This window comes from Mytilus trossulus, chromosome 12, assembly GCF_036588685.1.
Source record: "Mytilus trossulus isolate FHL-02 chromosome 12, PNRI_Mtr1.1.1.hap1, whole genome shotgun sequence".
NCBI lineage: Eukaryota > Metazoa > Mollusca > Bivalvia > Mytilida > Mytilidae > Mytilus > Mytilus trossulus.
The window spans coordinates 41,538,432-41,564,717 of record NC_086384.1 but is presented as its reverse complement, the minus strand read 5'-3'; the positions used below and the strand labels follow the sequence as shown (position 1 = coordinate 41,564,717).

Genomic DNA, 26,286 nt, shown 5'->3' with positions numbered 1-26,286 from the left:
TTAATCCAAATTTACAGCAAAAAGTGTAATATTACTGTTAAATAACTTATATCGGGGTAGCACATGAGAAATGAATTTGTTATTTATCTGAAACTAACGTCAATCGTGGATTCAAACTTAAAACATTATAATATTGATTACTCAGGTAAATTAAAATAACTTTATATCGCCTTATTAGTCATTCATCCGTATGCATTTTATATTAGGAATATTATGTTTATATTTTTAAGATATATGAAAAAAAAAAAAAATACAATTGGCATAAAAAGTTATAAGTTTAAACTTTGTAAAAAAAGCGATAGACAGCAGTGAAGTTTGGTGTATTTTGGGAATTATCGCCAACTATTTTTTTCCATGATTTCAAAAAATCACTTTATAGTCTGAACTTGCAGTTGAATCACTCGATAAAGGTAGATTATGAGAACATTGTCTGGATTAAAGTGTCCAATTTTTAGTAACTACGGTTAGCACTAAAGAAAACATGCCGCACACAAAGTAAATCTGCACCAATGTTTTATTAAATTTCTTTTATTTTTATTAATGACAATGTTTTAATAAGTAAAATAATTTCTTCTACAGAAACAACATGCAATGTTGGAATTTAAACCGTTTTAAAGTAGGTAACGCCTTTTGTTTTAATCATTTATACGTAATTTTTCTAATAGAGAGCAAATTAAGTGATTTTTTTTCAATGACTTTTAACAGCTGAAGTTGGCATAAGGATTATAACAAATTAACATATCAAATCAAAAATACCAGTATATGCATTTCTATTAGAGAATGAATCCTAACGTCAAGGAAACACACCAATAACTCAACATTGGTAACGCCCCCTGCATGTTCATACTGTATAAATAGATAGAAATAATAAAAATGTCTTCATATGTCTTTGGTATGATTTTAATGAATTAAAAAGGAAGACAAAATAAATTTGTTTCTTTTAAACAACATATATTCCAGAATGGATTTTACAGGTGGAAGAAATTTCTCAAAACATGGTCGGAAAGATGAGAGATACTACGAAAACAAGGACAAATCAAGAAGCAGAAAAGAAAACGTGCCTGTCCACTTACCACAAGTGAACCAAAGAATTTTACGACAAAGAAATGGCTTGACAGTCTCTACAAATAGATACGAAACATTTGACCAGAGAGTATTAGCGGCCATTAGAAAACAACATGGCATGGCTCCATTGTACAGTAGTACAGAGAACGACCATCGAATGTCCATGAATCATGTGTCTTCATTTGCACATGTACCAAACACCAGAATTAACAATCGAATAGTTCGACATGACGGGTACGAGAAAACAGATCTTAGCGAACATCATGCATCGCATAAACAGGATAAAAGAACCGAAATCAAAGAAAAAGAGAGAAGTAAGAAAGAACAGAAGAAGGAGCAACCAGTCAATAACGCTCCAGTAAAACTCAAAAACTTTTCAGATAAAGACACTGTGTTAACAGACACACTACAGAGTAAAGTAATAGAGGTAGGAAACAAATCCATAGATAAACTGGCGTGTTAACAAATTCTTATCGTACCAAATTGAACAGAAGTAGTTAATTTGGTCATTAAAACATGCATATGGCTCAGGTTAAATCATTCTCGTTCCAAAACAAATATTTGTTCTAATAAAGGTTGTACTCTCTTCCAAAAGTAAATGATTAAAAGTAGGTTTTTTTTTTTTATTGTTTTTCATTACGACAAAATGATTATCCATTTTAAAAAAGGATATTTTTAGAATTGTTTTGGGTATATATGACCGTAAAGATTTCCTCAATGATTAAAATGTGATGTCATCTTTCTTTTTCGACACTTTATTGTACTAAAATAAAGAAATTAACTTTTAGAAGAAAAAAATATTTCACACATATTTTTTGGGATAAACGGTAACAAAACAAACACAATCAAGAATTATCTTTAAGATAATTTTGGTTAGAATCTTTATCTTTTTTGTCCAAATTTTAATAGTTCCTGTTTTTGAAATCATTTACACTTTTTAAAATTTGATTATTTAGAAATTTTCTCGCTAATCATTGTAACGAAATTTTGGATTAACTTCTATTTGTTTGAATATTTCGAATAATTTTCCAACTAAGATCACCCCCGAATTTTATGTGGAGGTTCGTGTTGATCAAGTGTCATTTTTTTTACGTTGTCTGTTGTGCAATGTTGTAAGTATTTCTCTAATTTTTAAATTTCTTTTTTCCATTATAATGTCTGTTTAATTTTGACTTATGAGTTTGGATAGTACGCCTCTTTTTTGTGGTAATGGATATCTGCGTAAATGAATTCTCAGGAAAATAGGCAAAGTTTAAAACATGCATTTAAATGCATAAATTAGTTAATTAAAATTACTATTTATATGCTTTAGCAAAAGAGATTTTATAGCATTTCAGTATTCAAATATTCATAAGTCTTCGAATTTCAATTCTTATGATTGAAATTTCGATGAAAAGCAAATTCAGAAAAGCGGCCTGGCTGCTCAAACTTAAAAAAAGTATTTTTTTTCCCATTGTGAACAATAAAAAATATTTCGATTTAGAAATTAATTGATTTCCTTTAGAAAATATGACAATTTGATTTTCTGCTGTAGGGTAGGGGAGGGTGAGACGATTTCGAAATTGCATATTTTGCACTGATACAGATGAAAATAAATTTATTCGTAGCAACATATGAACGTTTAATCAATCAGCAAAAAATCCCCCTACCTCCTTCACATACCAGAATATGACATGGTGTCATCTTATATAAATTCAATCCTGTCCTAAGTGATCCATGCAAGTGTGTGTTTAGTATAAATCAGTGAACAAATGACAACTGATTTAAAATACAAAACACTATGCAATAGACTGTACGTGAAGGAAGCTAGATATGTGCCCTGATAACTTTACCAAACCGTTAAACCTTTTCTTTTTGGGTAATGGATATCTAATTATTCGATTACATAATGACACACATGTCGATTATATTACATAATATTGGGACAGGGAGGTTTAATATTATCAAATATGAACGAAAGGTAAATTTCAATGACACAGCAAAACGAGAAAATGAAAAAAAAGACACGAGATTTAAACGGGGAAATATAATCAGTACTGTTAATTTACATTGGATGTGAGAGTTGTCGAATGTTAACATATACACCAACTTACGATGCCTAAGCTATTATTTATCTTCTTTCGATTCAATTGAAACTTTCTTATTTTAGAACATATCATGTGGTCATCAGTGCTTAGGATCGCTGTACGGAACACTTACCAATCCAAATGTCAATCGTTCAAAAGACGAATTACTGGAACAAGCGAAAGACTTTTTTCAACAGTATTACACAAGCCTAAAAAGGTAATTTATCCGGCATACAATTTTATGATCCATTTTGCTAATTTTGATGAACAACAAACTAAAGGTAAGCACAATAAATGATTTTCATATTTTTGGAAAAGATAACTTGTCTTATTTTAAAGGCTCAATAGTACATGTTTATAATTTTTTTGTTATTTATATTTTGACTGCCATTGAATAAATGAATATAATTAGTACATTTTATTATTTTCACTTTGAAAACAATAAATGTATTTTATTGAATTGAGAATGGATTCGAGGAATCTGTCAAAAATACAAAGGCAATCATTTTTTTCTTTTTCTTTTGATAATTATTGTGTAAATAGATATAGGAAGATGTGGTGTGAGTGCCAATGAGACAACTCTCCATCCAAATAACAATTTAAAAATTAAACCATTATAGGTTAAAGTACGGCCTTCAACACGGAGCCTTGGCTCACACCGAACAACAAGCTATAAAGGGCCCCAAAATTACTAGTGTAAAACCATTCAAACGGGTATAGAACCATTATAATTGATCAAGATTATGGATATAATAGAATTCGAGAAATATTCCTATTTGCTGTATTATATATTAAATACAGGTTGAATATATATTTTATAATGATACAATTCAAATAATACATTTTATCAATATGTTTTTTGTAAATTTTATATATATTTCATTTTGTTATTTGCCCTGGCTATATTCTATTGGCTGTTTTTAGTGTAATGATATTTGGGTTAGACAAGTAAATATGAGCCATTTATGCGCACGTCAAACTTTGAATCTTACAACAATGAGTGCCGTTACCAAATTGTGCTATCTAGTCGGGTTCTTTGCTGATGTTTTTTTCTTTTTCTAAATACGATAATCAAAGGCTTGCAGCATTTTAATATTAATTTCGATTTCATTGTTGAAATACTTTTACAGATTGTTCTTCTTTTTTTCCAACTATTTTCGTCTCATCTAAAGCAAAAGGCCTATAAAACGATAACGAGTAAGAGCAAGAACGATTATTTTAACTTTTTTTATTTATGCACTGTGTTTTATATTCTTGTTAGTAGCATCGGTGGCTGAGTGGTCTATGTTTGTCCATCTGTTGAGTTAATATAAAGAAGATGTGATTTGATTGCCAATGAGACAACTATCCACAAAAGACCAAAATGACACAAACATTAACAAATATAGGTCACCGTACGGCCTTCAACAATGAACAAAGCCCATACGGCATAGTCAGCTATAAAAGGCCCCGATAAGTTAAGCCTTTTTCAACTGATTTTTATAGTTCGTTCTTATGTTGAACTGTTATACCACTGTCCCATTTTAGGGGATGGTTGGGATCCCGCTAACATGTTTAACCCCACCACATCATTGATGTATGTGCCTGTCCCAAGTCAGGAGCCTGTAATTCAGTGGGTGTGGTTTGTTTTTGTGTTACATATTTGTTTTTCGTTCATTTTTTATACAAATAAGGCCGTCAGTTTTCTTGTTTGAATTGTTTACATTGTTATATCGGGGCCTTGTATAACTGACCATGCTGTATGGGCTTTGCCCATTGTTGAAGGCCATACGGTGACCTATATTTGTTAATGTCTGTATCATTTTGGTCACTTGTGGACAATTTGAAATCATACCACATCTTCTTTTTTATGAGTAGTCGAACTACTGTATTACTAGCCTGCCATACTGAGGTACTGAGCTCGAATCCCACATGTGACAGGTAAATGCAAATCAAATCTTAGTTGAATAAGACTGTCACTTTTCCTCTCTATGGACATTCCAGCTTCCTTCACAAATAAAACAGAACCGAAATAGCAGTATAGTGTTGATAGTGTCGTTATACATGAATCGATCAATCAATCGATCACTTGCTAGTGTGTGCCTGCTTTTATTGTGTTTATTTTTACGTTTACTAAATATAGACTAGAGAGGCAAATGGGATTGTTTTTTAAAAGTTAAACTCTAACACATGTTGCTCCTTTGTCAACTTAGACTATCTGGACAATATGTTGTTTGTTGATGTTTCAAGCCTGTTTTGTGATGGAGTCCGGTATTGTTCAGTCCAAATTGGTCGCTATTATTGATTTTATTTTATATACTCGTTACTTTGATCTGCACCCTTTGGTGAATATTATACTTTTTGATTTCAATACACTCAAAAAATTTTCCGCCATATAATTCACTACATGTATTTTGTTATAGCCATGACTCACCTGATCATAGAAAAAGATGGGACAATGTTGTGTCGTCTGTAAATAGAACAGGAACATATGAGTTGAGTGTTGATGAGCTAGAGTTTGGATCAAAGCAAGCATGGAGAAATGCACCAAGGTGTATTGGAAGGATACAATGGGCAAATCTACAAGTGAGTACAAACGGACTAAGTATAAACACATAAACAATAATAGAAAAATGTATAAATTTAAATCATTTAAGAATCATAAACAGATACGACAAGGTTATCAATGTTTTAATGTTGAATTTTATTAAAGTAAATGAAAAATAAAAAAACACAGAATTTTGTCATTTAAAATTTGCTTTGATAACACATGTGGAACATATCGTCTTGCATATGCATTTAATTTACCGTTGAGCGTTAAACAACCATCAATTATAGTCTGTAGTCTTATATAATTGTTGTTACTTTACGTGTTTTTATTTATCTATGATATGTCGTATCAGTCCATCTACTCTTTTATTTTTACCGGAAAATAGATCTTTGATGCTCGCAAGGAAAATACAGGACGAGGAATGTTTGAAGCTGTCTGTCAGCATATCAAGTATGCAACTAACAACGGTAAAATCAGGTAATCATGCATACTACATTGAAAAGAAACTATTGTCAATACCAAAACAATGCTTCAGAAAAAGAGTGAAAAAGCCAGAAATAAGCTTAAGTTAGCTTGTGGAAAATGACAATATCAATACAAAATATAGTACGTAGAAATAAGCTTCAAACGGTAAATCAGTTGTTTATATACTCGTTCTATAAAACTTTACTTCAAATTGAGAAAGGAAATGAGGAATGTGTCAAAGCGACAACAACCTGACCATAGAGCATACAACACTATTTTTTCTGAAAGTAACTTGAAAAATAAGTCTTTTGAGTTAATACTTGGAAAGAAATTTTTGAATTTACAGTGGAGGTCGTTTTTTTGGTTACACATCTTTCCTAGAATGCTCTTCAACTTTGTACTTGTGTCGCTTTATAACTATTTTACACTGAGCGTCACTGATGAATATTATGAATTCGAAACCAGCGTCTGGCGTATCAAATTATAATCCTGGTACCTTTGATAACTATTAACACCACTTGGTCGATGACACTGCTGGTGGATGTTTCGTCTCTGAAGGTAGCACCATATCAGTTGTCAGCACCTCAGTGTTGACATGAATGTCAATAATATGGTCATTTTTAAATTTTCTTATTACAAAACTATTTTTTTCGGAAAAATAAGGATTTTTTTATCCCATGAATAGATAACCCTAGATGAATTTTGGGTCATCAATGCTGTTCAACTTTGTACTCGTTTTGGCTTTATTACTATTTGGATCTGAGTGTCACTGAGGAATATTATGTAGACGAACCGCGCATTTGGTATAATCAATTATAATCCCGGTACTTTTGTTAACTATTTCGACACATTTAGCGATTTATTGCAACAAAGTGAGTAGTCTATTGAACACTATTGGCCATTTGTACTCCACAACATTATTTATCAATTTTATACAATATCATCTAAACTTACATGTTTAAGGTCCGCGATCACTGTATTTAAACAAAGAACAGATGAAAACCATGACTACCGTGTATGGAACCAACAGTTAATTAGCTATGCCGGATATAAACAGGCTGATGGCTCTGTTATAGGAGATCCGATTAATGTTGATTTTACTGAGGTAAGAAAGTAGTTCTGTGTTAAAATGACAATATACTTTGATAATTAATTAAATATTTTTAAGGATTTGTGATTAGCTAAAACTTGATCACATGACCATATGTATAACTCAGATCGCCTGCTAATACTGATGTGTTTAGTTGTTACAATTCAAGAAGAGTATATTGCACAGGTATCTAGCATGTTACTAAACATATATTCTAGAAATTGCAAAGTTGACATTGTTCAGGCAATATTTTATGATTGAATAATTTAACAATCGTAGTTTTTGATGTTATATCGACCTTCAGAAACGTATCGTTCTCAGTTCATATGCCTCTCTTATGCCAATACAACATTGTATTGACCTCATACAATGCCTTTAATTGTATTATATCCAAATAACTATAAATGATTTTCAAATATTCTAGTAATAATATATAGACAATTTTTGTTTTATTTGAAAGGGTTAAGAGTCCCGTAAATGTTGTTTTTATGGTGTTAAAAAAATCTTTCCGAAATTTTGTTTCAGTAAACTTCAATTTAATAATAGCAATATTGAAAAACATATATAAAAAGCTACAAATAGTTTTCAAATATTTTAGGAAAAAGATACACTTGTAACTAACTATGTTTCAATTGAAAATGTGAAGAGTGAATGTGTTGTAATTATTCTCACGATAAACCATTTACTTTCACATTACAATCTTCAAATCGATGTCGAAAAAACTGTAAGAGGTTTTTTTCTTTTTCTTTAACTAAATTCAGATGTTCGTTGCACTAATCGTTGTTAAAATTGAAATGTTATTGTTTTTATTCACCTCAAAGGTATCTTGTGACAAAAAAGTACAGGAATTAAACCTGGAATTTCAGTTGACTTTCAAGCAGGAATTATTTGCCAGCTGTCGATAACGCAACAGTTGTGCATTAGATTATTTCAATCTTAAAGATAAAATAAATAAGTTTACACTTTTTGTTATCTTTACGTAAAGTCTTTTAAATCAAAGTTTAAAATCCGGTTGATGATTTGTTAACTGTGCAAATGATATATGTGTTAGGTTATTCAAATAATCATATCTGATTGATATTGATTCGAATGACTATATCTATTACTGTTTGTCCCATATTTAAAACTTTAAAAAAGATTATCTTTAGGTTATCAAGTGAATTTAAATAGTATCTCAAGGTTTTGTTTAAAAGTAAGTTGTAAAGTAGGTATCACTTCCGCATATTTGCAATGATGTCTAAGTGGTCTCCGATAGTTTATCTTACAAGCTACCTGTAAAGTACAAAGATAAATGAATGTACTACCTTACCTTTGCGAATGTTGTTCATTGTGATTATTATGAACCTTCCGATTTAATGTGCATTAAATTTTTAAATCTGTAAAAAATTCTGATGCAACATTGATATAAGAATCATGCACACGAAAAAAAAAAAGAAATTTAAATCTTAAAAAATATAAATAGAGACCGGGAAACATTCAGGAATAATCAGTTACGGCAGAACACTCTTTCTCTCTGTCTATCTGTTCGTCATAATTGTTCGACAATGTTCGGTAGGTGTTTTCGATAAAAAAAAGCATTGCTTAAAAAATCTCTTTTTCTTTTTATATTTTCATTAAATACAATTTCTAGTATATACCATATAAGATTATGTTAAGTCGCTATCATCTCTTCAAACATTTTGATATTCGACACATCACTATACAAAACAAACTCCTTTATCTGCTAAATGTTTAATTCCGAATCAAAGCATAACTCAATGAATGTAAGCTGAACTTTTTAATTGGTCTGATTACTAAGTTTATTCTTTCCATCCCAAACCTCACAGAATAACCCACATGAAAAACATGTGCAACCTGAAACATCTATTAAATACTAAAAATAACTCTACAGACATAGACAGAATCAGGCACCAACTTTCTTAAACCACCTTTAATAGCTTAGACATTAGAGCATTTATACAATCATGCGAGAATTTTTTTAACATCATACATATCGCAATTTAGCCAAGGTATTCCTTTTTGTGGCAATAAAATGTAAAACATATACCTTATTGACCGCATTTGAAAAGTTTTCATGTATCTTTTTTCTCAATATTCATGGACCTGGAAAACGTAGGTTTGAATGATATTTTATAGGATAATAATAATAAAAAGTAAAAGAACTGAACGCCGAGGAAACATCAAAACGGAAAGTCCCTAATTAAATGGCAAAATCAAAAGCCCAAGCACATCAAAAGAATGGATAACAACTGCCGAATTCCTTGTTCCATAATAGATGCAGTTTCTTATGTAGAAAAATAGTGGATTATAATTGTTAAAATGTATCATACAAAACGATTAAAAAGATCACACATACATTTATATGCAATATATAGGAAGATGTAAAATGATAATAAAAACTTATATTATTTAGTGTAGAAATCGGTGTTTTAAATATAATGACAACTAAGGCGATTTGTACGCAATGATTAAAAAATATGTCTTCTCAGGAAATGAGTGTTAGCACAACATGAATTGACATTGCTACATTTAGTATACTAAGGTTCAACACGGGTAACACGATAGAAGATAGCTGTTACATGTCTTACACTCTATGATATATTCAACCCTCTTGTAAAATTTGAGATAATGCAATTATTTGTTTTCAATTAAATTTCAGACCGTTATAAAGATGGGTTGGAGAGGACGAAACGGTAGATTCGATGTTCTTCCAATAATTGTACAGGCAAATGGAGGTGCTCCCGAGTGGTTTGAAATACCTTCAGAATTGATATTGCAGGTTCCAATAAAACACCCAAAGTAATTCTTATTCTGTAATTGATAACACATAGCTCTTAAAACAACAGTAAAACACATTAATGACAGAGCTTGGCATCTTGTTTAGACACTTGTCTATTTGTTAAAAGTGTATATTGCCTTTTCTCTAATTCTTTGGAAATTAATCCCTTTCCGAACCCTTTGTATAAAAAAATTTAATCAACGTGTGGCTGCTAGTGATCTCAAAAGATCATTGGATGATTTTATGGGTCATGGCCTTTTTAGCAAACTGGATGAATCAAAATTTGATGACAGGTGTTAATGAAATTGACAACTTCGTGCAATGTGAAAGGCACTCGAAGGGGGTTTTCGGTTATCAAAAAAAGAAAATGTCTTTTTAATCATTAGAGAAACAGATTCTTACATAGTTACTCGTGGGTTATCGGATTTATCCAATCTCGATAGTTAAATTATCAATTTTAAAGTCCGAGCCGCCTCGATTGGATAAATCACATAATCCACTGGTATAAATGTAAGAATCTATATGTACCAGTACTTTCGTTATTTTTGTCGTTAGGGTACGTTTTTTATTGACATATAACTTATAATCGCATATAAATATACTACGTTTCTTATTTTTCTTTTTATCGACACAAGCTGATAGACAGTCAGTTCATCTTCAGGGGAGACAATGATTTACGAGAATGAACGTTCATTCATTATAAATGAAACACTTACATAATTTTATACCAATACCCTTATCTGAAATAATTGAAATATAATTCATTTTATAAAGTCACACTTTTTTTTATATTACATTAGTTTTAGTTAATCATTTTTTTTATTTCTTTTTATCTGAACATTTTGAAGGGATTTTTTTAAATGTCCGATGAATGAGTTTTTTTAATAACATTCAATTTCACCTACAGATATCCAAAATTCAATGAACTTGGTTTGAAATGGTTTTGCGTTCCGGCTGTATCTAATATGAAATTCGATTGTGGTGGGTTAGAATTCACAGCCGCTCCATTCAATGGTTGGTACATGAGTACTGAAATAGCTTGCAGAGACTTCTGTGATAAACAACGTTATAATCTAATAGAGGTAATATATTATTTAGTTACAATCAGAGTTCCATACCCCTTGGTCAAATGGTCGGGTTTTTTTTTGAAATAGGATAACTCGTAAATATAAACGACAGGGCCTATCAACTTCGTATTTGATTTGGTTCGCAAACTTTTTAGTTCGAGAGCCAATCATGAGTCTTGTGTAGACAAAATGTGCGTCTGGCTTAAATAAAAAATGAGCGTTGTATATTTAATGAGTTTCATTTTTGAAAGACGAAATTCTTCAATTCAATTATAGGGATAAATGGAAAACTCTTTTTTTATGTGTTTTAATCTTTGGGACCACTGATGCTTCGTTTGTGGTAGTTACTGTGGTTGTATGCCACATTGAATAGTTAGAATCGATATATAGTAACAAATGTAACACATTGAATAGGAAGTTTTCCTGAAATTATGATTAATGTTTCTTTTATTGAGTTAATAAATCATAAGCAGCAATATAAGTGCTGGTATTGAATAGAAAAAAGTAAAATCACAAAAATACTGAACTTAAAGGAAAATCAATTCTTAAAGTCCATAATCACATGGCAAAATCAAATAACAAAACGAATAAAAAACGAATGGACAAGAACTGTATTCCTAACTTAGTACAGGTATTTTCTAATGAAGAAAATGGTGGATTAAACTGGTTTGGAATGTCTTACTACTTGTTCAGATTTCCGTTTGTTTTTATGGAGTAGTTGATAATCTATCCTTTTGAACAGTGTGTTATAGACTGTTGTCCGTCCAGTTCCTAGTGTCTCCCTTTGGTTCCTCTTTCTATCTTAAATCAAGGAAGCGATCAAATAATGATAGTTCTGTTATTGTCAATATTACAACTAGATATGTTCGCAAAAATTAAATCTAGCATATCAAATTAATTTGTTTCTTTTTTTTTTGTTAGCAAAATATCGAGTTGTCGCCTCAACAACACAAATATGAATGCACACACACTTTTTTAATGTACAATATGCAGTGAACATAGCGTTATTTGTCTTCAAATATTTTAGGAAATAGCAGAAACGCTTGGACTGGACACAAAAAGCAATCCGGCAGCATGGAAAGATAATGCTGCAGTTGAGACAAATATTGCAGTTCTTCATAGTTTTCAGGTATAATATAACATGTATAATGACCTCGTGTTACTATATAAATAATACACGTTGATCACATATCACCCACGTATCACCCACACAACTCTAATTATATTTTTTGTGGCACTCTTCGTGCTTTACCATACTCAATCGAGAGCCAGTGGGGAAACACATTTGTCAACACCAGGAACGACCGAATATTTGGTTCACATGAAGCTTACATACTGAATTGAGAATGGAAAAAGGGAATATAGAGACACCAACCCAAAGAAAGGGCAGAAAGCAACCGAGCCCCCATTTTGTCTTCAAAACAGCGAGAAAATCCCGTACACGGAGACGGGCTTCAGCTGGCCGCTAAACAATATGTGTAATATTTCAGTGGTATTGGAATACAATTGGTATTCTTCATCCATAATAATTCAATTGAGAAATATATTTTACACAGCAGGAATACATTCATTATTCATTATATTATTTTAATTAAAGACAATCGGTTGCACCCTAGTTGACCAACACACAGCATCAGAGCAATTTATGACCTTTATGCACCAAGAGTACAGACAACGTGGAGGATGCCCTGCAGACTGGGTGTGGTTAGTGCCACCAATCAGTGGCAGTTTGACGCCTGTTTTTCATCAAGAGATGACCTTGTTCAAGCTTAAGCCATCATACGAATACCAGGTATGAATAATTAATATTCAAATTGTTTTGAAAATTGCGGTTTAATCTCATTATCACATAATCATTTTTATATGATTTGAATTTAGACAAATTCTTGAATAGCATTTACACGATAGAGTGTTTTTGCTTTGTTAACACTTTGAGATACCATCAAAAACGTAACCCGTGAAATACTGTGATGATTTGGAAGTGGGTCTTTTATTACGGTACGGTACACATAAATGAATTTCTTAGGCTCCGAGAAATTGATAGAAAAAATAATTTCATATCTAATACAAAGCAAAAGTAAAAATGCTTGGTATAAGGGAAAGTTATGAATTAAATAAAATTGCGCATAGTTTCATGACTGATCTTGACGCATTCACGTCATGGCAAATACATCACGTCATACAAATTCAAAATCTCACCTTAAGGTTATTCTCTTGCTTGTACGCTTTGAATTCTAATAATGTAACGATAAAACGCAGATTTTGAGTTAGATGTTTCTTCGTCTTCATTTCTATTGGATTAATATTTTAAACTCTCCAACAGGATGAATTATGGAAAACTTACGGTTTGAAGAATAATGGAAACAGAACAAAGCAACGTAAACAGAAACTAAGGTTCAAGACTATTGCAAGGTAACAGAATTGTGAGAAAGGGCTCTCAAGGGAACATAAAAAAACCTTCTGTGATAGTATCGGTACGTTTCTTCGTGGGGTACCAATTTTCGTGGTTTTCGTGGATTGGCTTGATCCTCGAATTTTAGTGTCCAATAAAATATTACAACTGTTGTCTTAATTGATATATAGTTGGCAAGATCCCTATATAGGTCTGACTACATGGATACAGACATTGTTGATTGAATCTAGAAAAAAACATCGAATATAAGCAAAACCACAATGACCTTTATTCAAAACTTTAGACAGGTATTTACCGATCTAATCTTTATAGAAACCTGAATTTTCCTACTTTAAACCATTCAATTCTAGCCAAAATTTCAGTTTGTATTGATAATAGGCAGATATCTAGCGTTGCTGTTTCATACGAAAAAAATGTTGTAGACCTAAATTCAATTTCAAAAGAATTGAATAGTGTAAAACAAAGTATATTTGTAAAACGTGTTTATGTAACTTTTTCTTTAAGTCACATGTTTTTGTCCCAATTAAAACCTTTGGTGATAATTATCTGTTGGTGTCAAATTAACTAGTGTCATCAATTCTTATCTCACGTACACAACATTTAAAATTTGTACTTTGCAATATCGTGACTGTTTGTAAGCATAGCTGATATCCGAAAGTTATAATTTTTTTAATATTTAATGAACCTTGTCATTATTGAAAGATGAACAAGTAAGTGAAAAGGAACACCTTATTTTGCAATGTCCACCATCTCAATATCAAAGTACAGTTAATTATTTATAAGAACACGTTTTCTTTAAGTGATATGTTTATAGCCCAATACTCACTTTTGATGATCGTTTATCTGTTGATCTCTGATGTCATAGTGTCATCACTTTTAATTTCACGAATGATTACTTTGCAATTATTTCATTAAATATCTAATGAATGTTGCCTTTAAAGAAAGAGGAACAAGTAGGTAAAATGAAACACCTTATTTTGCAATGACCTATGAATCAATACAAAAACAATCGTTAATTATCTTCAAGAACATAATTTTTCATGGCTTCAAATTCGTCGTCCGATTTTCTCTCTCTTTCAATTGAATTAAATAATAATTAAAGACCTTTGAATATATTGCTTTTGCTGAAACCACGAAAATTGGTTCCCACAAATAAAAGTAATTTCTCAGTAATTGATAAAAGTTCGTAACGAAAAAAAAAGTTGATTATACAGTAGTTCATTAAAAATCATCCTGGGGACAATATATGGAGCATCAATAATCCTATAAATCTAAGTTTATGTTGAATAAAAAAGATATTTTCCTGCATTTATTATTTTTACTCCATTCATTCCTGCCTTTAGTTAATCTTGACCTTTTTTTGCCCAGTTGGTCATCTTTTTTGCAACTAAAATGATCATCTTGCATTTTGATTTACCCAAACTTTCTGTCCTGCCTATATTTAAATTTTATCCTAGCATCCATAAAAACAAATAGCAACTCCCTTAGGGTAACTAGCTGTGCTTGTGGTAGACTATGCATTTACATTGTGTTTGTCTACAGAATTAACAGTTCATAATAAAATGTGTTAATTTAACTATCTGGTATTAACCACAATGATAATTTATTTGTAAAAGAGTCAATCATTTGGCTTACAAATTTATAAGCCTGCTTATATTTGAGTTTCTTTGGAAAACTAGAATATCTGCGCCTAAATGCCTTTTCATTTTGACAAGATATCTATTTACAGTTTTAAACCATTCTGTTTAACCTACTGCCATTATATCCTGCTTGGATTTTCTAACAAACAGACACAAAATAGTACTGAGTAAATTTATATTGGAATTCACATGTCGTTAAATTTATCAATATTTGTTCCTTTAGGGCTGTGTCTGCATGGACAGTTTTGATGACGAAAGCCCTTTCCAAAAGAATAAAGTGTACCATTTTGTTTGCTACAGAGACGGGTAAAGCAGAGAAGTTTGCTACTACTTTGCACAAAATATTCAGACAAACGTTTAATTCTAGGGTACGTAAATATATGCCAAATAAGTTATATCGCTACCTTTATTTACTTGAAGTTTATGCATACTAATAATTTACGGCACATATTTGAAAAAAACCCTGCTATTATCCGAATAACTTTATTTGTCTAGTTTTCCATCAATATATGTTTCCCCTCATCGACTCTATCTTTGTGTTAAAGTAGAATATACCCAAACATCATAGACCCCCTTTGCAACGCTTTGTATTATTCAAATTTTTTAAAGTTTCACATAAATACAGGCAACTTGTTCAGGGTATTTCATAAAGAAAAGTTTTCAAATTGGAGTGTGAGTATACACAAAAAAAAACCAATAAAAGAAATCGAATAAACAGCGAATAGTGAAACGAAGTACACAAAACTGTAACAACTGACGCCTCCAGTTAAACTTGCAGAAATTATGACACACATATACAACATGTCATTATAATAGTCTGGCTTTGAAGAGACGTATGTACACACACTGTTTACAAGCAAGAAATATTCATCCACCTTTTCAATAAATGTCATTTTTAGATGTTGAAAGTGGAAAGTTACAATGTACTGGAAGAATTGAGATCAGAACAGTTGGTATTGTTCGTTGCAAGTACATTTGGAAATGGGGATCCCCCAGAAAATGGAAAGGTAATCATCGATAAACAAGTGTATAAAAATTTTCTTTTCTTATATAATTATTTTTGATTTCAATATACTTGATAACATTTATTGTTGAACACTAATATAATACACTCAGAGTAAAATAGACATAAGAAGAAAAGTAACAAAAGGATGGTCATGCCTTTGATAAGTGTGATACATTGTTTTAAAGTATACCAAATCAATTATTTTTGATAAACCATAACAGCAAACATTATTGAATATCTCAAAATGTATGCAAAATATAAATTCTTTTAAATATAATTCAATACTTTTAACATTTGTTTTTATAGACTTTCGCTAAAGCACTGCCAACGGCTAAAGACAGGTCATCACAAAAAAAGTAAGCTATCATTCGTAAAGAATTCATGTCCAAAACCATTCACACATACGTATTAATGAATGTTACTAGGATATGTCATTCCAAACACATTTCAGATTGTCTTCATTCATTGGAACGTATCCAAACGCTTTTTATATAATGAATTATCCTTAGAAGATTTAAACAAGTTTTTACAGTTTCTCGTCTATAAAAATCATTAGATCTGGTTAGAATAATCTTTTTTTCTCTGATATTTTAAGCAATGAGCAGATACTAACCAAATACCAAGAAAAAAATATACAGAGTCGTTAAAGCTAATTGGGGTATATAAATACGCCGCAACATCTAAAGAAATAGAGTAATATTTGAAACATAGATATTTAGGACTAATTTTTTATTTTTTATTTAATGTCGTTCATTCACATCGAAACCACAGAAAAATATAATGCCTTCGTTATCAATAAATTGTTTTAGTTCTCGGTCTGAATATAATTGTAATAAACCCCACTGGTAGTTATGCGAATCATTTAAACAAAACCAATGCATATAAAAAACACTTTGTTTACAGTGGCATGCATCCTGCTGTGGCTAGTCGGAATATCACTTATCAAAATGGTAATTCTATGAACGGAAGAAATGTTGGGTTAGGACATCTGAGATTTTCAGTTTTTGGTCTTGGTTCCAGAGCATATCCGAAGTTTTGTGAATTCGGACATTTTATTGACAAAACAATGGAAACTTTGGGAGCCTCAAGAATTCATGCTATTGGTGAAGGTGATGAATTATCTGGCCAAGAAATTTCTTTTAGAGACTGGGCAAAAAATGTCTACCAGGTACGTTTATTGATAAATGACATTGTCAGTGCAATCTAGAAAGGATATCACTAAAAAAAACTTAATAATTTATGCCATATAAAAAAACACACCATCCTTATTTTGAAGATATAAATTGAATTATTAAGAATCGTATAATCCAATTATCTTTGTAGATAGATTGTAAATAACCGAAAAAAAATGCGTATGTGCAACTTTGAATAGCCATTCCTACTCAGTGACGTACATATACAATGTACTAAGTGAATACTTACTTAGCAATGATTTTCTTCCTTAAAGTTATATTCAATTGTCGCTTGTTCGAAACATATCGTTTACATAGCAACAGTAGTCAGTAATTCATATGGATATATAAGTTGATTCATTATAAAGGTACCTATAAATATTGTCATTCATGATCAATTCGTGGAGCAGAAGGTATAATTTCATGCATCAGAGATATAATAAGAATTTCCCCTGAATTTCAATTTTCTTTCAGGTTTCGTGCAATCATTTCAAAGTTGGAAACAAACAGGGCTTAAATGACGCCGCCGATGTTTTGGCAAAATCAGACATGACATGGCGCCCTGACAGATTCCGAGTAATAGATATACCAAGGAGCAAACGTTTGCCGTTATCACAAGGTTTGAATATGATCTTTTTATAATTAGTATCTCAATCAAAATCACTCAAATAGAATAGACATGAACGCATGTAATGTGGTTTTAAAGACATAGTAAAATCAAGATATATAAACGCATGCTAATGGTTGAATAATAAATATACGAATATGCTTAAATTGACACTAAATGATTTTTGGGGGTCGAACTATTAAAAAATATGAATCATCTTTGAAGCTGAAAGTTCGCATTTGTGATGGTCACATTGAGAAATATAGGTATGTTCCGCCATATTTTCCAAATGATATATGACTGCTGAATACCCTGCATCAATGATATATAACTTTGGTTAAATATCTTATAAGGTTCATAACTCTTTAATTTTGTTCTGTCCTTAGAGCTGTCCAAGGTGTATGGAAAGAACGTGTCCAAATGTAGACTCAAAGATAGAGTTAATCTAGGGGACAGACATTATAGGTAAGTGGAAGTTTAAGTTGTTCTATTTGTTGACTCATTGTACTTATCATAATCTATTATTTTTTAAATGCAAAAACAGTTAGAGTCATTTTTACTTTGCTTAATATCAAGAGACGAATTTATTGAATAAAATGTATTATTTCAAAAGTTTAACTTTTATGACTTTTAAATCTGAGATATAACAGCTTAATTATAGTTACAGAAATAATATCATGAAAATTCTTTGCCACCGTCAATTGGTGATTTGATTGTCGCAAATGCAGTTTTACTAGCGACCCGTCTTTGATAGTAACTTTAAACCAATGAAAAAAAGAGTGTTACATAAACATTACATAAGAATTCGACATAATATGGAATACGAAACAAAATATTTTACAAACAATTTCATTTCTGTGTATTTAATTTGAAGTCCGCAGACAATTCTAGCTAAGATAGACATTAGAGATAACAACGATGCTTTGAGATACAGTCCAGGGGACCACGTGCTGTTGTTCTCAAACAATCATCCAGATATTGTAAATGGTATTATAAAACATTTAAAGGACGTCACAACTACTAGTGATGTAATACAGTTACAATATAATACCTCTGAAGATGATAAAGGCAATCAAACGGGTGAGTTTTTTCAAAGAGTTTCCAACCAGACTTTGTTCATTGTATCTAAAAAAAAAGGATGAGAATTTTTCTCTCTTCAAAACTTCGGTAAACCTCTTATTATCTTGACAAACGTGAAGACCACAAATAATAATATACTTATGTGCAAGGTATTTAACGTTTCTCACTTTTCATATTTCATGTCCCATTTAAGTAATGTCACTCATCAAATTTGGAAACAATATGTACGAAATTGGCTTTTTATTAATGTATTGATATTAGTATGAGCGTTCGTGATGAATTTAAAGCAAGAAAGTCCTGCTGAATCATTATTCTGATGTAGCTGTTATGTTTACATTGTATGATTTGATAAAATGTCAATTATGTTTATTTACTTCATTTGAAACAGAAAACACAACCCGGCTTCTCATTGTTATTTAAATGATTTAAATATTTAAACATCACTTAGTAGGAAATCAAAACTATTGGGATGATTATGGCCGATTTCCGCCATGTTCATTAAAGGACTTGCTGAGTAGCTATCTCGACATCACGACACCTCCATCTCAGGAGTTTCTTAGCATTCTCTCTGGCCTAGCAGCAAGACAAGAGGACAAGCAACGAATCAAACGCATTGCAGAGGTGATACATTATTCACACAGAGTATATATATTACACTGAAAGCTCATCATTTGATTGAAGAAAAGAAAGCATTCTACATTATTTTACTTGTTTAAACATTGAAAGTAAACAACTATTATGGGTCAATGAACGTATGTAACCGTTGCTGCTTCAAAACAATGACAAATATTACATATTAGTAAATTAATAGTGTTTTAATCAGATAACTTAGCAGTATGAGCAGTAAAAACTAAACTATGGCTTAATCAAAGCAATGATTTGCTTCTGAATTTGAAAAAAAAGTATGCACTCTCTTTCAAATTATATTTATTGGATTTATAAATGAATAGGTCTATAGACACACTTTTATGGAACAAGGTCGCTATAGATGTTACGATTAACTTGCCAATTTTTGTATGTAATCTTTATCACCTTTAAACACGTAGTTTTTTGTTCGAAATAGAAAATCTATTTAACACATAAGCATCTTCGTTAAGTTAATATTGATATGTTTAGTCGTTTTGTCGAATTAAATATCCCAATACTCCAGATAAAAAAAATATTCAAAAGTGAAATAATTAAAAAAACAGAAAGATTCATAACTGAAAGTCCCTTATTAAATATCAAAATCCAAAGCTCAAGCCGTCATATTAAGGTTCCACTGTAAAATCAATTACGATTAAGCATGGTTACATACATTAAGTGCTGGTTGCGCCTTAAAGAATGTTTGAGTAGTAACTTCTTTTGTTATTACTTTTTGCTTATGGTCGGCGATAGTATATCATTGAGTCACGGTTCACTGTTCGACTGTTGATACAGGGCTTACAAAGACATGTTTTGTTAATCATATATGACAATTTTGTTTTATAATTGTAGAACACAAGCGCCTATGAAGACTGGAAAAGTCATGGAATGCCAAATATCCTCGACCTACTGAGAGATTATCCATCGCTTCAGGTTACACCTGCCTTCCTCATATCACAGCTACCACTCCTTCTACCTCGTTATTACAGTATAAGTTCTGCATTGGATGCAGCACCAGGCGAAGTCCATGTTACAGTCGCCGTTGTAGAATATCAGACACCAGGTGAGGAACTAGCAAATGTGTTGTTGTTTTTTCTACGCATTTAGCCATTAATACATTTACCCTAGTTGTTTAAAACGGGGATATACTGTTTTAACTCTGTTTTTTTTTAAATTCACAAGGACCAAACCTGTAGATTATCAGTATCTTTATCTTTAAAGTGTACCCAACTTTTTTGATAATGGACTCAAACTTGTAGCATGTCAAACAATAGAGCATAAAGTGTTAACATAGTCTGATTTTAATATTTACTTTATCAATCGAAACAACATAATCTTGAAACGTTTTATGAATTTTACAATATTTCAATAACCCAATTAGACATCTGTCTTCTTCAGAGCTGGCATAACTCTTTTAAATCATTTGGTAGCAAATAATCAATTTTAGCTGTTGTCATTGCAGATGGAAGACAGCATAAAGGTGTTTGCAGTAATTGGTTAAACACTTTACCTGTCGGACAAGATATATACTGTTCAGTCAGATCGTGAGTATATCATGACTAATTTATAAGATATATCAGAGGAATGTAAAGCTTATTTGAAATACAGACAGGTTTACTACACAATGAAATTGTGACTGGTTAGATATTGAAAATGACTTATGAAAATTGATACCACACAACTACCACAGACAAATAGATACGAGTCAAAAAGTCAGTATAACAAAACTATTTAAGGGAACTGATTAAATGAATCATCTGAAAGATATGCATGATTATTGATTGAAAAAAACATTTGGTGAAGAACGCTATCAAATCATCTGTGATGTTTTGGTCTTACTGGTATCTGGTGAAAGCTTTTTCATAAAAATGTGTTGTGTGTTCTGATTTTGGTATATAAACGTGTATTTGAATATCAATATCATGTTTTTTTTCGGATATACATGATGATCGTAAAAAAAAGGTTTCATAACGAACGAAATTTGTTGTAATAATTAATATCGTCAGATTTCCACATGTACCACACACAAAAATTTTGATACCTAAATCAGGTTTATTTTATCATTTTCTACAAAAAGAAATGCATCTATTTAGTTCGAATATAACAGTTGTTTTCTAATCGTTTGATATGTTTGAACTTTACATATGATCATATTAGCTCTTGAAACCATTAACAGTGTTTGTATTTAATGCAGGGCACCACTGTTTCAACTTCCAAGTGAAACGAAAGTTCCAATTATAATGGTTGGTCCTGGTACAGGCATAGCACCATTTAGAAGTTTCTGGATGCAACGAAAAATTAACATTGAACAAGCATCTCGAAGTATGTATTATAATTTAATTATTCTAATGAAAAATATGTTTTCTGTTATTTATATATATATATCGATGATACCATGGATTTTGATTATTTCTGTTTTTATTTGAAAATGATTTTCTTTTTAAAATCGTTGTTTTGAATGCTAAAAGCTTAAGTATGCTTGTTGAAAAGCCAAACATTTGGAATATCATGATTAAGTAATTGAAAGATTACTTGGATATAAACCGACAAATAGGAAATACTAATGATAAAACTAAAAATAACATTGAAGACAGATTATACTTATTCTCAAAGTAGATATATAGTATATCTGAATCAATAGTATCTATAATATTTAATGACGTGATGTTTCAGATATATAATAAAATGAATGAAACAAAACAGCAATGATTATTTGTAAAATTTTTAGAACTAACAAATAGTAAATATATAATAATTTAGTACATACTTTTTAAATACTGTTACCACCTTTCTGTGATATTGAAATGATTAGGGTACATCCACTGTTTTTTAAACATAAGGAATTTTCGGTAATGAAACAAATCTTTCAGCTTTTAACACCTGTTGAAATGACATCGTACTCGTGTCAAAGTGTACACCTCTTGTGGTTTCGCTATTCTTTCGATCAGATCTATTCATCGAAATTCAAATAAAAATTATCTGCTTGCCATTTCAAAATGTGCCGAATATTTGAAAGCCAATAATGTACCGAAACGGTGAGCTTTATGACGAAATATACCTAAAATAGCCTAATTCACATAAGGTCAACTTTGCCTGATGAATTGGGTTTAAAAATAATAGGAAGATGTCTGAAACGAGAAATATATTAATTAAGCATTAAAAAACCCAATAACAAATCCAAATATCTCGTGATAAATACGTTTATATATTTTCAGATAGACAAAGGATCTCCTTTGGTGAATCTTATTTATATTTTGGTTGTCGACACACGATAGCAGACAATATATTCAAAAATGAGCTACAGCAACGTGAAAACGAGGGCATTTTGACCAGATGTTACTTTGCATATTCTCGTGAGCAAGGAATGAAAAAGGTATGCATTATAGTACTATTATTAGCTGTAAGGCTTTATACCATGTTTCCATTGTTTTAGTTTCTGGGTTTTTTTATTTGAGTGTCACAGATAAGTCTCTTTTAGAAGAAAAAAGGAAAATCACTAAAATACTAAATTCCGACGAAAATTCAAAACGGAACTCCCTAATTAAATGGAAAAAACAAAAGCTGAAACACATCAAACGAATGGACACAAGCTGTCACATTCCTGACTTGGTACAGGCATTTTTCTCATGTAGAAAATGGTGGATTAAACTTTAAGCCAGGTATCTCTGATGAGTACAGTACAATAAATAATATCAAACTACAAGGTAAGTTTAAAAGGGAAACTAAAATAACCCAGCAAACCTCAATTGTTATACATTATAAACCAACGAAACGATTTGAAAAAAAATTTGTTTTATTCCTGACTTATACAGATTATTGCACATATGATGTATATGTTTAAGATATGAAAGTTTTACAGGGATAATTTTATTTACATATCTCAAAGCGTTTTTAAGGAAATTTTATAGGATATCAGCTTAAAGATATGAAATAAGGTTTATACATTGATTGCATATTTTCATAAGGGGTCCAAATTTTCCTTTTCCTTAAAAGGCACAATTAATTTATCGGTGTTCAAAACTCAATTTTTACGGTTTTAACAAACACCTATTCAGAATGAAATTATTTAGTTTCTTGAAGACGTACTTCTGATTTTCGAAACCTTGTTTGTAAATGAACAATTGATATAGTTAAGCGAGAATCTAGATGTCAAAAGACTGTCGACGGTTTAATAACCTGATATACAAATGAATAGAAATACAAATAGTGAGTACGTACATTATGATTTTTCTTGGTCTAAGAAATATAATGTAAATCATCATTTATCCCGAATAAGAAGGATTGGCAAGATCATTCAAAGAAATTGGGGTTACCTTACGTTTTTTTTTCAATGTTGGCATTCTTTTTTTTTAATAATAACATTGTACATCTAACTTTTGGTCTAGTAACGTTGTATTAATATGTATTTTTCAGACATATGTTCAAGATTTGATCCAAAGAAACGCGACAGATGTATTCAGATTGGTTGTGAAAGAAAATGGCCATTTCTATATTTGTGGCAGTATTCAGATGGCGTCCGACGTTAAACAGATGCTACGATATGTTATTCAAACAATAGGCAGGTTATCTGATTCTCAGGTGGATCAGTACATGGATACAATGAAAGTGAGAACATATGTATTTCTATAATTGTGTGTTCGTGGTTATAAGGTTTTTGTCCCTCTCACTTCGTGTTATGTATTGTAAAAATAAAAAAAAAAATAAACTCACTAAATATTCAACGTCATAATTGTTTTTCTTAGATTTTCAATTTTTGAAAAAGTTAACTCATATATTTTTTTTTTTTTTTATTAAATAAGGTTTTGAGCTGAAGAACAGCAGTTATGTCGAAGTTTTCTGTACCTCGGGGCTGGAAAGGTTTAGGTTAACTTGTACATGTACGTTTTTGTTTTCATGAAAGTATATTCTCCTCCGCGTGTTATACCAATAATCACTTAACAAATTGTATATTTTGTAATTACAGGAAGAAAACAGACTACATGAAGATATATTCGGTCTAGCTGTCCGATTGAAGAAAAGATAGAGATTTATGAACGGGTTATATACTTTGTGAGTGTCTGACATTATATTTCTGTTGTTTTGATAACGTCACATTTCATAATGATTGATCTTATAAAGTGTCATATTAATAAGGTAAACAACTTCCTCTTGTCGATTAAGGAAAATGTAATGACATGTTAGTGTATTTATACAAAAAATAATTCTACACATTTATAATCAAACATACGTATCATATAAAATTGCGAGACCATGTAGATATATATAAAAAAAAGAAGAAGGGACAGATATTGCAGTGTATTTAAAATGTTGAACAAATCAACACATTGAAGTAAGAAGGCAGTTCCTATAATACTTATTATTACTGCTATCACTAGAATCGAAATTAGATTCTTAGACTTAAAAAAAAAAACAAGAAAAAAATATAGAGATGCATGTATTTGAAATCGTTATCCATTTATAAAATGATTATTACCAGTATATTTTCGTTACAGGACTTTCAATGTGCCATATGTGGACGATTGTTGTACAGAAACTACTGAATTTAATTGTTGTTTTATTTGTTGTTATTCAAACTGTGATATACCTTTTTTTATTTGTTTAAAACATGAGAGAAATATTATTTGTTGCCTTTCAAACTGTGATATATATTTTTTTTATATTTACATGTGATATATATTTGCACTTTTTATATTCAAATGAATTTTTACTATTTTAGAATCTATACGAATGTGGGTTATATTCTTAAAAAGTACACAAAAATGCCTCAATTCCTACAAACATTGCGAAGTAATGGAAATTCAACCAATGACGTAATTGGTTAAACATCATTTCCGCTTGCAAAGCATAATATAACCCGCAGTCCTGTAGATTCTTAAACTGCAAGTTAATGTGTTTGTGTGTGTTTTACATTTGTCGTATACTATACATTTTTATTTATAATGATGAAATAAATTTTCTACACTTTATCATAAAATTGTTGTATTTAATACTGAAGCATCACCGACGAGTCATTAATTGTCGAAAGCTCCTGGTAAAGTAAAGTGTTGAGAGCGTTGATGATATTGTACCTACCACTGGGTCGACACCTTGATTTTGGGCTGTTTGCTAGTATTTCAGCATTGGCATGCAAATACAGACATTGTTTTATGAAAAAGTACATTTTGGAAATCATTTGAAATTAAGGAATGTATCTGTTTTATTCATAGCTCTGATTCCTTCCTTTTCCGGTTTTATTTTTGTCTTCATTTCTCTGTGGTTTATCATCAGCTCCGTATAGTTTGTTTATATTCCCACTTTTTGGGGGTCAACACCTTGCGCTTTTCATTCAGAAATTTATCTCATTGATGTCTTGTTTAAATTGTTTTGAATACGACTTTTAAAAGTAGTTTTATACTCCCACGCTAGGGATTCACAATATTCGTACATTAGTTCGTAAGTTTGTTCAACAAATATTTCCGTAACACTTTTCTTAGGTACATAGCAAAATAAATTTGTCAACAGTTTGACTTTCAACAATGTACCGTAAACCACAACCCTTAATAGCAAGCTCTAAAAGTCCTAAAATATCAATGAATCAACTCCAACATATAATGTGATGTCCTTAACAGTCAGAGCTCTCTCTCTCTCTCTCTCCTCTCAAGAAAAATCTATAAACTTTTAAAGAGCGTACACCACGTGTATG

General features: G+C 30.9%; 1 protein-coding gene across 1 annotated transcript; it reads left to right on the top strand.

Annotated features, from left to right (window-relative positions):
* Positions 1–910: 910 nt before the first annotated feature.
* LOC134693392 (nitric oxide synthase, inducible-like) lies at positions 911–25,570 on the top strand. Its single transcript, XM_063554186.1, has 25 exons — positions 911–1,492; positions 3,215–3,348; positions 5,534–5,696; positions 6,047–6,138; positions 7,090–7,231; positions 9,876–10,015; positions 10,903–11,077; positions 12,090–12,191; positions 12,660–12,854; positions 13,386–13,474; positions 15,339–15,483; positions 16,015–16,122; positions 16,428–16,477; positions 17,025–17,289; positions 17,768–17,912; positions 18,287–18,365; positions 18,775–18,980; positions 19,432–19,601; positions 20,457–20,667; positions 21,067–21,148; positions 21,799–21,926; positions 22,820–22,977; positions 24,018–24,209; positions 24,568–24,653; positions 25,097–25,570. The coding sequence occupies exons 1-24, from the start codon at positions 962–964 to the stop codon at positions 24,625–24,627; spliced, it is 3,762 nt and encodes a 1,253-aa protein (XP_063410256.1). The 5' UTR covers positions 911–961; the 3' UTR covers positions 24,628–24,653; positions 25,097–25,570.
* Positions 25,571–26,286: the final 716 nt, after the last annotated feature.

What these genes read in the sequence shown, in the direction of transcription:
- LOC134693392 (XM_063554186.1), top strand. Translation starts at nt 962, where the DNA reads ATGGATTTTACAGGTGGAAGAAATTTCTCAAAACATGGTCGGAAAGAT. An exon ending in TACAATGGGCAAATCTACAA is followed by an intron (nt 5,697 to 6,046) that starts GTGAGTACAAAC and finishes ACCGGAAAATAG; the next exon opens with ATCTTTGATGCTCGCAAGGA. An exon ending in GGGCAAAAAATGTCTACCAG is followed by an intron (nt 17,290 to 17,767) that starts GTACGTTTATTG and finishes ATTTTCTTTCAG; the next exon opens with GTTTCGTGCAATCATTTCAA.